The following is a 13,353-nucleotide window of genomic DNA, read 5'->3' on the forward strand; positions in this document are numbered from 1 at the left end:
AAGGAGGAGGGTGGAGAGCCCACAGCACCAGGTTCGGTTTCCACAGCTGGGTAATGGCTGCCAGAGGGAATCACTGCTCCCCACAGTAAAGAGAAGAGATGTTCCCACTGCTGCTGGAATCTCCTGGTGCTGATGGGGGCAATCCCCAAGGGGGACAAAATGCCATGTCAGTATATTCTAAAAGTGTGGGGTAGGAGTGATTAACTGGGTGGTCTTTACACCAGCATCCAACAGAAAGGAGCTGAGCATTTTTCAGAAGGACTCTTCTTAAGGAGCACAAAGGCATGGGGTGACCAAACCAAACTGACTTCAGTGGAAGTTAAAATATCCAAATATCTTTAAAGAGCGGTGCCAAAATCCTCAGGGATTCACAAGAAGCCCCCAGTTCATGGTTACTGAAGGTGCTCCTATCAGAGCTTGGTCCAGGAAGGCTGAATGAGCAACATGTTTCTGGAAGCTTTCAAACCCAAGAGACTAATACGAGGATCAAGCAAAGCCAGATGGCCAGACCTCTGTCTCGTCACCCTCATGCCGCTGCGGGCACGGCTCCTTCCACCTCTAGCTGCAATTCAAGCTGTCACTCCCACTCCACAGGAGGAAATCAGCCAACAAATATTGCCCTTCAGCTAGAAGACAAGTCTTTGAATGTAAGTGAAACAAGAAATATTTACTGTTCTCTTGTCCCCGAAGGATAACTGGACAGATCAACACCGCAAACATCCCCGTTACTAAACACATGGGAAATCTCAGAGCACTGAGTGATCCCATGCAACAATGACCCAAATCTTGAATCCGTTCGACAGATTCAGAGCTGACCAGTACTGAATGACAGTTTTCCTTGCTCTGAGGAGTGATGGAAAATTGCCACAGATGAGAATAATTTGGGTCAGAGAGCAGAGCGGCAGCTTGTTCATTGCTATTTCACAACCGCATGATTAAAGTTATGGTAGAATAAATTTCCTATAAAAGCACACAGGGAATCCTGCTTAGATGCCCTTTAAGATGAAATTTTAAACTCACTGGCCCTTGTAATAAAAGCAAAATGGACTTCCAGCATCTCTCCAGGACCTGCTGTCACCTACCAACCCAGATATATTGTGTTTTTGGCACAGCATCCAGCAGCAGGTTGGAACTTGACTGGTTACAGCCTAGCCTGGAGCTTCATATCACATTCAGGACTTGCATCGTTGTTTTGACAGCATCAGCTTCAGGAGGAAAGAAAACCTTGTGATCAACTGCCTGACAGACAAGAGGATGTCACTGCAGATCCACGGGGACTGTCCTCCTTCGCTGGAGCTCTGGCTCTTTCTAATGCCTGCTATTTCAGGCTATCAAACCAAAATTTTAATTAAGAGTCCCATTTAAGTTCCCGAGGAGCCCTGCTCTGGCCTTGCTAATTAAAGACAAACTGCCAGGATCTGAAGTGATAAAATAAACCAGGCCTGAAAAGTCTGAGAGTCACAGAGTCTGAGCTCCTAAGTAGGCTGAAACTCGCTCTCCACAGGAGCATCACAAGTCATCCAGCCCCAGGCTTCTAAGTTAGGACCTGGTCTCTGTAGAGCTGATGGACTCTCCAGAGGGTTAATCACAGCACCTCAGTTCAGGTCTCACCTGTCTCCACTGACAACACATGAGAACTGAAGCCAACATCTTTCTGCAGACAGATGCAGGAAGTGCTCTTCTCACCACGTCCTTCACTGCAGGGCACTGCTCCTTTCCAGCTCCAAGCGGCTGAGAGCTGGTATGGACTTCCTTGTCCCAAGTCGGTAGGCAAACCCTATATATCCTGCAGCAGTAAAATCCCAGCGCAGCAGAGCCGCTCCATTCCCATGCAAGGACTTCATGTGTTAATTCGAGAACATTCTGCTGGTAAAATTTTGCTTTTACTGAAGTACATGTTTTTCTACATATAGGATCCTTCAGATTGAGTAATTTGAAAGACTTTGTTTGAATACACCAAGCCATCGTCTCTCACTACGTTCAAGCCTTATCATTTCAACCAGAACCGAGCAAGTTATCAGCTACTGATCTCCAACCTTTGCTGCTCTGAATCAGACCAGAGTGGAAATACTCTGAAGGTGCCAGAATCTCCCCCACCCACTCAAAACGTGGATGTTTCCAGACAGATGTAGGTGTAACACAGGACAAAACACAACCTGTGTGCAGATAACGCTTCTCTACTGCGGAAACCATCAGCCACCGACCAGGTTAAAACAGGGCTGGTGCAGCCAATGAGAATGGTGTAAGAATGGCTTTCAGGTTAATTCCTGCTCAAGTGTTCCCTTTTAGAGGTGAACATTATAGCAGTAGTCCTTAGGAGGAAAAAAAAAAAAAAAAAAGTGTTTTTTCTCATTTGGTGGTTGGTTAAGGGTTTTTTTTCCTTATTAGTAGGAGCTCTCATCAGCCCAGGTAAAGGCACACGAATAGAAGTGAGAATTTGGAAGTTTCCTGTACCAATTCAGAGGCTGGTGCTCTTAACACTCCAGGCAGGGACCACTCCTCTGTGCCACCTTGAAAGCAAAGCCAGGCAGAACAGACAAGTCCACCAGGAAAAAGAGAACTGAGATCTACCTTGAAATCCTTGGCCAAACCGACAGATGCTGCAAACTGTTATAAAACCTGTACGGAGCGTGAGAAACACAACCGAGCAACTACAGCCAGTTTCCTCCAGGAGTAACATTTACAGCCCGTCTGCCTGGTGCTGTCTGGGGAATCTGGGGGCCAAATTCAGCAATAAGCAGTTGCAAATTGCAGGGACCTCAGTGGAAAGTGCATCCGCTCGCTAGGAGCTGCACATGGGCTCTTGTTCCCCGAATCACAAGGAGTGCGGGCTGCTTGATTGCATCTTGGCTCTTGATTACAAAGGCATCAGCAGACAGAATTAAACAGTTCGCTTCCTGGCCTATTTAGCATCATTTAGGTGACGGGTTAGAGGGTAGGCAAGGCTTAGGAGATGTTTTTAAGAGTTGTGCCAGAATCTGATATTTTTTATTTTTTTTTTTAATTTATTTTTTGTCAAGACATTTGAAGTGGGTGATAAGGTTTCTCAAAGATCTGGCCAGGCTCCAGAGGAAAAAACAAGCAGTGAAAAGTATATGTAAAAGCAGCTCTGCACGAGGTTATAAGGCACTGCCTGAACCAGCTGCCATAGCAACTGCTATTAAGGAAAGAATTAGAGCATTCTTCACGGAAGTAGGAAAACTCGCAGTGAATAAGCGTAAGGATGGCATGCAAAGCAAAATAAAAGGGGATAAATATAAGCAAGTGGGAAAAATACAGAGAAGTGAATGAGAAGCAGGGCCACTTGCACAGGTATCTGCTGTCGTGTTGCTGAGATGCCTATAAATACACTAAGATACCTAACTCCAACCTCATTAGCAAGCATTTTAGATACAGTTGATCCTGCCTTGGGGCAGGAGGTGGATTACATGACCTCCCAAGGCCCTCTCAACCTCTATTTTCCATGATTCTAGGAGGAAGAAATCTACACCAGCTGAGCTGACCCGAATCCAGAAAGGGAGGAATTTAAATCTGGAAAAAAAATAGATTTAATCCACTTTTCAAGTTCTCCTTGACCAGGAGGAGAAGGGGCAGAAAGTGGAGCCTGCAGCCAAGTTCTTCCTGTCTGGAAACTATACCCAGCCACTGCGTTTTCAACTGCATCAGGGCAAAGCAGCCGTGTGAGGCTTAGCCCTGCAAGAAGGCTGCACCTCTAAAAATGTTCATTTCCCCAGCAATATTCATTTGCAAAGAAGAGGGGATTTTGGGGTTGGTTTTTTTGTTTGTTTTGGGTTTGGTTTGTGATTATTATTTTTTTTAAAACACAGTTGAAAACACAACGATGCCACAAAGCTCCAGGTACCAGCCAGCTCTCAAGCATTATCAAGATAACATCTTATGTGCTTTGGGCAGAATTGGATTAGAAATCACAACACAGCACTGCAGCGAGGCAGAGCCTTGGCTGTCGGAGGTCATGGCCAAGGTGGGAAGACAGACGACATTTCACTCCAGGTTGCTGCTGCTTATTACGCAGAAGATACCAGACGTCCTCCACTGAGCTGCTGTTTATACTCTCCGGTTCCCCGTTATTGGAGTGGGACAAAACACGCAGTTAATGGGAGCGTAGGAAGCAGCACACACCTGGAAGGCAGCCAGGCAGGCGAGAAACACGTTGCCTGCAAGAAACCACCCCATGTCACAGCCCCGTGGAGCAAGGAGCTCGCCGGGCTGTAGCATCAGCCCTTCCACGCCATTATCCCACCAAGCAGGCAGCCAGGTGTGCAGCTGGCAGTGCTTGACCCGACCCACAACCATGACCATTGATGTGCTTCCATGTCTTGGTCCCACTCGTAGGGATGGCCAGCAGTGTTCCCCCCCCTTGGGAAAATCACAAGGATAACCAAACAGGGAAGTTACCGGCTAGAAAAAGCCATCGATACATCAGCAAGTATCATCAGACTCAGACTGGGAAGTTGTGGCTTCAACATTTGGCAGCCTGGAGATATGAGAAAATAAGGAACCATCCAAGGCTGCCTCCACAGCCCTGGAAGCTGAGCAGCCAGGCCAGGGAAGGGAAAGGTTAAACGCCAGCGATTTAGAGCTTGGTTGTACATACGAACATCCCCGGGCACCTGGTTGAATTAAGGTCCCATTGATAATCTGCCTTCGGCTGACAAAAGCCCCAACGTTCCTGGTGAAGGCGGCTGCTGCATCCTGAGCCCTCCCTGCCGTGATTTGGCCAGGCAGGGCTTGCAGAGCAGATGGTGACCTTACAGATCCCACCTGCTGCACCTTGCAAGCACAGCCCTGAGAGCTTCAGCCGTTACTCCCCATCGCCCAGACATCCTTTCAAAAGGGAGTACTCTTTACATTAAGGTATAGTCCTTGCATTAAGCAGCAACCATCAAGAATACTAATAAACCAAAGAAATGCCCAGTTTGCATTTAGGGGTACACACAACCAAGGAGACACCGGTTCTGAGTTTCCCCTCCAAAACACCTTGTGGACAAATTTTAGAAGCAAAGTGACTTAAGCCACCTCTAGTAAGAAACAAAATCTGGGATTGGCACCAGTCATTGGCCAACCCCTGTTTGATTTGAAACCCTTTGAATCCAAACAGACCATCCTTATTGGAGGGATGAGTAGTTTGAATCCAATATTCACTCACTATCTTGCAAAGCTATTTCAAGATACATATGAAATACTTTCAGTGGTATCGGAAACAGTGGAAGCTGGCACACACGTAAAAGCCAGAAACCGAAACGATATGAAACCAACCCATTTCCATCATGCAAGCCGAGAACGCGCGCTCCGCTGAAACAAGGTGGGAGCAGAAGGATGTGCCCACGGAGATGGGGGTGGGGGTGTGTGTTCAAATTTTGATCAAAAAAATTCCAGCCAGGATCCCTACATCACCGTTTCTTTGCAAGGACCATCAGAGCGCATCCGTGAGCGGGGCTTCAGTTCTTGTTTTAGTCAAGAAAAGCCATTGCTTGCAAGCGATGGCTTGTGCGATGCGCCTTGCTGTGAGTAGAGAAACTCAAAAGGTGCAGAATTTCTGGTCTGTAGGTATGGAAAGAGCCTGTTTCTCAACTCACACGTCTGGAAACAGCAAGGAGCGATGCTCAGTGCACGCAACAGCCAGCCCCCCAAGAACAGACACTCTGATCCTACCGAAAGGGATTACCAAGGGGCCTGACCCACTGAAACCAAAGCTCTTCTCCAACAGCTGGGGCCACATTTTATAAAACACTTTCTGAAGTTAAGGAAAGACCTCATTTTGTTATTTAAAAAAAAAAAAAAAGAAAAAAAAAGAAGTATTTCTGATCAAACTTTTTTGTTTAAAGAAAGGGTTTGAAACAAAATGTTTAAGTTGACTCCCGATTTGGGGGAGGAGGGGCTCACCCCAGTAAAAACCTGAGACAGACTTCGAGCATTAACATCCAAAAAGAGAAGCTGGCATTTTGAGCTCTTACGGAAATGGAAATAATTTTCCCACTTGACTGAAATTTCAGGAAGTAAGAAAAAAAAAGATTATTTACTTGTTATGACAACAGAGACGCCTGCATATTCAATATTGCTCCTGCTCCCAGATGCCATCTCGTTAGCTGCCATATGCAAGCCACCCCGCGCTGGCATCGCATCCGGATTGCATGAAAAAGCCAAGTTAAATGTGGCCAAATACATGAATCTGCTCTTGGAAGACATACCAACCACCATTAACAAAATTAACAAAATCCATCATTGCCAAGAGCTCCCACACGCAGCCTCACGAAGAGGACGGGTTTCGTTTCCACACCTGTGGAGCTTAAAACCCAAGAAACGCCTTTGTTACCCAACAGAAACTTTTCAGTTCTGACTTGAGCCATTCCCCAAATACCCAGATATACACTCAGACTGCTGGAGAGAAAAGAGATTTTTTTTTTTTTTTTTTTTTTTTTTCCAGAGCCCTTCAAAGGGCACAACACCCAGGAGAAAAATCCTCTCAGACAGATAAATGCACTCGGTCACAGACTTGGACACTGGAACCCCATGTAAAAAGCTTCAGGAGACTAATAATGTGGGTGGAAAATTAAGGCACCTCATAAAAGGTTTTTAGTAACAAGGGAACAGATCACATCAACTTGGAAAGGTTAAAGAAAGCAATTTATAGACACTAATTAGGGCCTCTTTTTAAAGTGCCTTTGCAAATGACGAGGTTGGGTTTATTCCAGAAAGGTGCAAAGGGAGCATGGCAGGAGCTGCCTGGGGACGGCTCCTGATGGGGTTTGCCACGCTCGTGGTTACCACGCTCTTACAGGAGATTTAAGGGTGGGCATGAAGGGAACGGGGAGGGGTGTGTACGTATACGAATAAGCCGTGCAACCCTCCCCGGGGAAGTCTTCTCCACACCAGGGCAGGACCCAGCGAGCCCCAAGCCTGTGCCCGCTGCTCTGCCGATGAGAACCGTTCCGCTGGATGCCAAGTCCAAGGTCGTCAAATCCAAGCCTTCTTCACTGGCTTTCTGGCTCACCAGCTGTACGGCTCTGCGTGGTTAAACTTCTGCAGAAACGCTGTTTTATGCAACACTCTGGCTCTGACAGTTATGCTTGCAGGATGAGGTGCCAGAAGGTGGGAGCTGAAGGACTTTGCGGGGTTGTTCCTCCCGGAGCCATGGCTGAGGGGAGGCAGCGGATGCCTGCAGGGAGGCAGCTCTCATCCCAGAGCAGGAGAAACCAGGGCACCTCCAGCGCTGCTGGAAGGTGACTGGGTCCTTCGGGGGCTTTATTTCTCCATTGGTTTGCTGAAGGGAACACAGCTCACCCCCAACACCTCCACCTTCTGCCACCTCCCCCTGCAAACGGGCCGGTCGTGTAAAGGGACTTCCAGGCAGCAAATGCCACCCGTCTGTACAGGCAGCCACTTCACTCACCTCTGGGATCTCTTTTGTCAATTTACAGAACACCAGCTCCTCTCCCTGCGCTTGGGGGCTGTTTTTACAGGAGCTCAGTGATGTAGAAAGACCCGGACACGACAGCCCTGCAGCAGCCAGGGCTGGTTTCAGGGACAAGGTGCCACCCTGGGAATGGCGGGACCAGCCTCCCCCTCACCGTTTTCGTCCATCACCTCACAGGATGGCCTCGACGGGCCACAGCCTTCAGCAGCCCTCACAGTTTATTTGCAATTAGTACGGTGGCTTATAAAGCGTTGCTTTATTGCATTGTAAAGCAACTCTCCTTCACAGCTGTTGGAACAGCCCGGAGGTTGTACACAACACGGCTGCTTGCCATCACCTCTGTTCGTATGACTATGTCCTCCCCTTTGCACCATCCTCCTGCAACCAGGTCAGATCCTGCCTAGAGCTGGGTGGGAGTATTTCCACTTAAAACAGTGATGCCCCTCCACAGCACACCCTGCCCAGTTCCTCCGCAGGGTAGAACAAAGCAGGTCCAGTATGGCAACTGGGAGTGCTCTGCTGTCACCTCGGAGGTCAACCACAAACCCTCTGTAGATACTTCAGCTTTCCAAACCAACGGTCCCGGCCAGCACGCTGCAGCCCAGGGACACCACTGCTCTTGTTCTGGGGTCCCTGCCCATCACCTACTTCTCCCCAGTCTGCTCACATCTGCCACCAGCATGTTTGTGGCACGCTCCCTACCCTGGTTCTGTCAGCAGAGATTCAAAGGAGCTTTTAATAGCAGCTTGTTTGTTAAACCTGGGATATTTTGACAGATCTGTTGCAGAAGATGCGAGGAACGAGCAGGCAGGAGCCGTCACCCCTTCGCAGCTCCTGCCCACGCCGGGGCTGATGCTCCCTAGGAGTCCTTGCCTTCAGTCCTGCTTCACCACCACACCGAGATACAGCAACCTGCAACACCCCCAGCCACCCCATAGACAAACGTGGATTTTTACATGGGAAAAACATCCTCTTCTCTGAGGCCATCATGTTTGCACAGCCAGAGAGATCATAGGTTAGGCGAGAAACTGGGGTGGTTCAGCCTGGTGGCCATCAATGGGGACATGAGAAGGTGCTGCAGATACTCACAGGTGCACAGGAGCTGAGCAAAGCTGCTCTTTCAATTACACCTGGGCAAGTGAAGCCAGCACTTCCAGGTCCCCAGGGACACGGGGCTGCTCCCTGAAGAGCAGGGAAGGGTTTTGAACCCACCAACTCCATCCTATAGGGCCTGACCTACCGCCTCCGTTGGGGGTTACGCCACAGCACAGGACACCTCCTGGCAAAAGAGCCATCTCGTTATCCAACTCTGCTTTCTTTTCCTCCCCGATTTCATTGCACAGCGCCTCTACCATCCCCTCTCCCGCTTCAGGAGTGAGAATGTTAAAAATAAGTACAAAAGGACAGAAAAGTTAACAAAGAATGGAAACGGCACACCCGCTCGGAGGTGACACGTGCCAGCTGCACCCCCAGCTCTCTAACCCTCCTCACGTTAACTTCTCAACTCCTTCATCATTTACATTTCACCTCCCCCTCCACTTCCCACGTGGAAACAAAAGATGATTCATACGCCAAAATAATCCCCCGGGACCTCCAAAAGCCCACGAATTCCTTCACTTTGGCCTGGGGCACCTGATAAGGAATTTTCCCACTTTGGCATCTGGGTTTGACTCTGTCCCCTCCTCCCTCCCCTTTATACTGGTCCCACAGCACAGAGGGGGCAGACCAGGGGCAGAACCTGCCCCCACACTATTTTTAGGACTTAAATTATTGACCACAAAACAATTTAAAGTTTAAAAACTTGAGGCATCTGAAAAATGCAGCTGCGCAGGGGAAGCGCCTGTGGCACCAGGGATGGTGCCCCTGCCCTCTCCGGAGGTTGGAAAGGTTGATTTTCCACCAAGCAGGGAAGTGCCCTGATCACGTCTGGTGTAACCATCATTGCATCAGAAAGAGTGACTGATGGTTAAAGCCCAGTACCTGGCTCACCTACAGAAACATGATTATAGCACCAAAGAGACCTGCAGTGATGGATTTTCCCTTACAGGAAGAAAAGAGCGAAGCTGTGAGCTGAAAGCTCAACTTCTACACCCTCCATGTCCACATGCAGTGTAAGACCATGGTCCACAGGAACTCTGACACCAGAACATCAATGCTGCTGCCTGCACACACCAGCCCTGCCTGCTCACTGCCATCGGGGTACGCAACTACCTCCCCCGGCACCATGTTTGCAAATGCCTCTGCTGTTTGTGCGTCTCACACAAAATAAAAAAGCATTTTTAAGGCAGACAATGAAGGAGTTTTTCTCCTTCCAAACTAAACTCCCCCACCCAGATCACAGAATCACAGAATGATGTGGGGTTGGAAGGGACCTCTGGAGATCATCTAGTCCAACCCCCTGCCAGAGCAGGTCCACCCAGAGCAGGTTGCACAGGAACGTGTCCAGGTGGGTTTTGAATGTCTCCAGAGAAGGAGACTCCACCACCTCTCTGGGCAGCCTGTTCTAGGGCTCTGCCACCCCCAAAGTGAAGAAGTTCCTCCTCATGTTTAGATGGAACTTCTTATGTTCAAGTCTGTGCCTGTTCCCTCTTGTCCTGTCACTGGGCACCACTGAGAAAAGAACGGCCCCATCCTCTTGACACCCACCTTTAAGTATTTATAGGTGTTGATCAGATCCCCCCTCAGCCTTCTCTTCTCCAGACTGAAAAGACCCAAGTCCCTCAGCCTTTCCTCACAAGAGAGATGTTCCAGGCCCCTCATCATCTTTGTAGTCCTCTGCTTTCCCCTCTCCAGCAGTTCCTTGTCCTTCTTGAACTGGGGAGCCCAGAACTGGACACAGTGCTCCAGATCCAAAGCCAAAAGATGCAGAAAGCAAAACTACAAAGTTGGGCCTCCTGCACACCCATTGGCCCCATGGCACCCCCAAGCCCAAGTGCTCAGCAGAGGCATCACTGCTGCACGAAGACAAGAGCAATGAAACACTCGTTTTTCACCCCAACGTGGTGACCTGTCACTTATAGGTGGGCAGCTGGGTACAAAACCCAAAGCCATACCCCGCCAAGTATCTGCCAGCACAGGCAGAGGCGATGTAAGTCATAAATCTGTCATTTCAGGCAATGCCAGACACAATTTCACAGTAGGGCTCTTGCTGCCTTCGCTGCTGGGGCTCTCCTGGAAGACAGGAGCAGCCCAGAGTGAGAAACACATGTTCACCGAGAGCAAAGAGCTGCGATCAACTGTTAGACCTTTAAAGCAACGAAGAAATGAACGAAAGCCTGCAGTTTCCAGGGCATTATCACAGGTCTGCTCTCCTAGAGAGAGGCTACAAACACACACAAAAGCACAGACACGCAGCAGGGCTTGGCAAACGCTTCTAACACACTAACACAGGCATCACTGTCCACGACCAACGTACTCCATTTCCAAACAGACGCCAAACACACACTGGTAGGACATGAGGACAAGTTACAGCGCACAAAAGGCCTTCTCAGAAAGGGGGACATCACTTTGGGGAGATTCCTCACAAGGCAAGATGAGGTCCTCACCTTCCACCCATGTACCAGACAAGTACATACTGCTTCTTGTAAAAGATGCTGGAAACCAGAGGAACATTCATCAGCAGAGATACAAGTCAAGTGGCCAGGTTTTCTAAGCGTCTGCCCTTGTCCTTGCCCCACCAAGGGACCAAGAAGAGCACACCAATTCCGCTACCTGGCAGAGTGACAACCCCAAAGGCTGCTTCAGGTCTCCTCCGAGAAAAGTTTTGACTTCTTTGCAGAGAATTTTCCCTTATTTTCCAGTAGGGTTGAGCCCGTTATCTTGACATGGGCCTTATGAGTAGTGGTGCATGGTGATTGGGTTGGTTGGAAACCAGGCAAGGATGGTGTTAAATCACAAAGTATTTAGGAAAAGGTGAGCAGATGGATTTCTATCTCTTATAGATATCCTCAGCAGTGGGAAACCGGGTGGTTGCCCGGTGCTTCTAGCGGCAGGACTTCCTAGAGAAGACTTCTTGTAAAAAACATTATTGTGTTGGCAGGGAAGCGTTCTGCATGTCATTCATAAAAAACACATGAGAATCCTAGCGTTCATTGTAGGAACAAACCCCCAATTCCCTCACTTGGGAGAGTAACAAGGGGCCGTTCTGGGGTCCCTTCAGAAGGGCTGAGGAGCCCTCATGGCCCGGCAGCAGTGCTGGTGGAAGCTCCAGAGCTCAGCTCAGCTGCCCCATTTCCAAGCCACTACCAGAGCCCCAGCTCCCCAGAGCTCACAGGTTTCCCCCCGATGCTGCACTGAGGCTAATAGGAATTGACTTCAGACATTTTTTTTTGCTCCCTTCAGTTTCTGAAGCAAAAAGCAAGGCATTTTGATCCACCTTGAAACAGTGCGATTAAGCCAATTTCTGAACAATTTGCAGTTCTCTTCTATAGGACGCATTAAGCAAAGCCACGTTTTTCAGTATTTTGAACAGGGAAAGAATTCATACATCCACCTAAACTCTCAAGCCACCCCCCCGCCCCGAGCAGGGAAGCTGAAGAGATTTACAGTGACATGTAAATCCCTGCAACAGACTTCTATAAAACCACTGAGAGAGGCACACCCAGAAGGCAAAGAAGTGTTTCACGCCTTCTGTAAGTAGAAAGTGTGAAAAGGAAAGAGGTGAAAGCCGCCTCCCTTTCCCCAGCTCTCAGCCATAACTCCTGCCCTACGCTGGCATTCGTGCGCCCGCTCCTGAGGTCAATGTAGGCAATGCTGGTGTCACACGGTGCTTTGGGGCCCCCATAGCTATGTCAGAGATGGCAACACTCTGGAGACCAACACCACGTCAAGGGGAGTCCAGTCATAGAATCATAGCATCCAACCCAATGGTTTGGGTTAGAAGGGACCTTAAAGACCATCTCGTTCCAACCCCCTGTTGTAGGCAGGGACACCTCCCACCAGACCAGGTTGCTCAAAGCCCCGTCCAATCTGGCCTTGAACCCCTCCAGAGACGGGGCATCCACAGCTTCTCTGGGCAACCTGGGCCAGGGTCTCACCACCCTCACAGCAAAGAATTTCTTCCTGAGATCTCACCTAAATCTCCCCTCTTTCAGACCACGGATGTCTCTGCACACCACAGCACTACATGGACCTCACACACAGCCAGACAACGAAACTGCCAGATACAAGTGCCGTACCTTCCTCCAAGTCGTTCCTCAGAGAAGCCTCCAGCAGAGCAACACTGGCTTCAAAAGACACTTTCTTTCGGTTAACGGCATTTCTCTTCTTTTCGTGCTTCCGCTTCTTGTGCTGCATCTCCTTCTCGTACTGCGCCCATTTCTTCAGCTGCTGAGCCCTCCGCTTCTGGGCCGCCCGCAGCCTCTCCAGCGTGGGCACCTTATCCAGCAGCTGCAGCTCGGTCAGAAGGTCCACGTGGGCATCCATCGCTTCTGCTGAGAGAGAGGGGGTGAAGGATGTCGCAGTGGGAAAAGACGTCCCACCGCAGGTCCTCTGGATCGCAGCCGCCCGCTGCTATACCAGCATCTTGAGGCTGAGCTGGGAAGGGCCCATCGCAGTGTCTGATGAGAATATGGTGGAAACCTGAGAAGAGGAGGAAAGTGTGAGGGATCGAGTCTCATGACCCTGTGCAGACAAGCAACTAAGACCAGCCCATTGGAAAACATGACCGGCAATACCTACCATTTCAAAAGACAGCTCACTTAATTGTGCTTTAATTCATTGGTTGTTGTGATTCCACCCCTCACCCACCCCAAACAGCCAAGCAAACTCCTCTTGATTAAGCAGTAGTTCCAGCGTGCAATTCATTCACATCTATAGTTCAAGTTAGCCCTCTCTTATGAGCAGAAAAAAACTCTTAATGAGCAAAGATCTTCCATGGTATTTGATGCCATTCCTCAGACAGGAGATTCAAGTACTGA

General features: G+C 49.2%; 1 protein-coding gene across 2 annotated transcripts in view; it reads right to left on the reverse strand.

Moving 5' to 3' along the window:
- PPP1R16B (protein phosphatase 1 regulatory subunit 16B) overlaps positions 1–12,859 on the reverse strand; it is a 40,070-nt gene extending 27,211 nt beyond the window's left edge. For both annotated transcript variants that reach the window (XM_074157447.1, XM_074157446.1), the window contains exon 1: positions 12,613–12,859. In XM_074157447.1, the coding sequence (XP_074013548.1) occupies positions 12,613–12,859 (247 nt within the window). The remainder of the gene's footprint in view (positions 1–12,612) is intronic.
- Between the last annotated feature and the right edge of the window lie 494 nt (positions 12,860–13,353).

Source organism: Numenius arquata, chromosome 12 (assembly GCF_964106895.1).
Source record: "Numenius arquata chromosome 12, bNumArq3.hap1.1, whole genome shotgun sequence".
Classification (NCBI taxonomy): Eukaryota; Metazoa; Chordata; class Aves; order Charadriiformes; family Scolopacidae; genus Numenius; species Numenius arquata.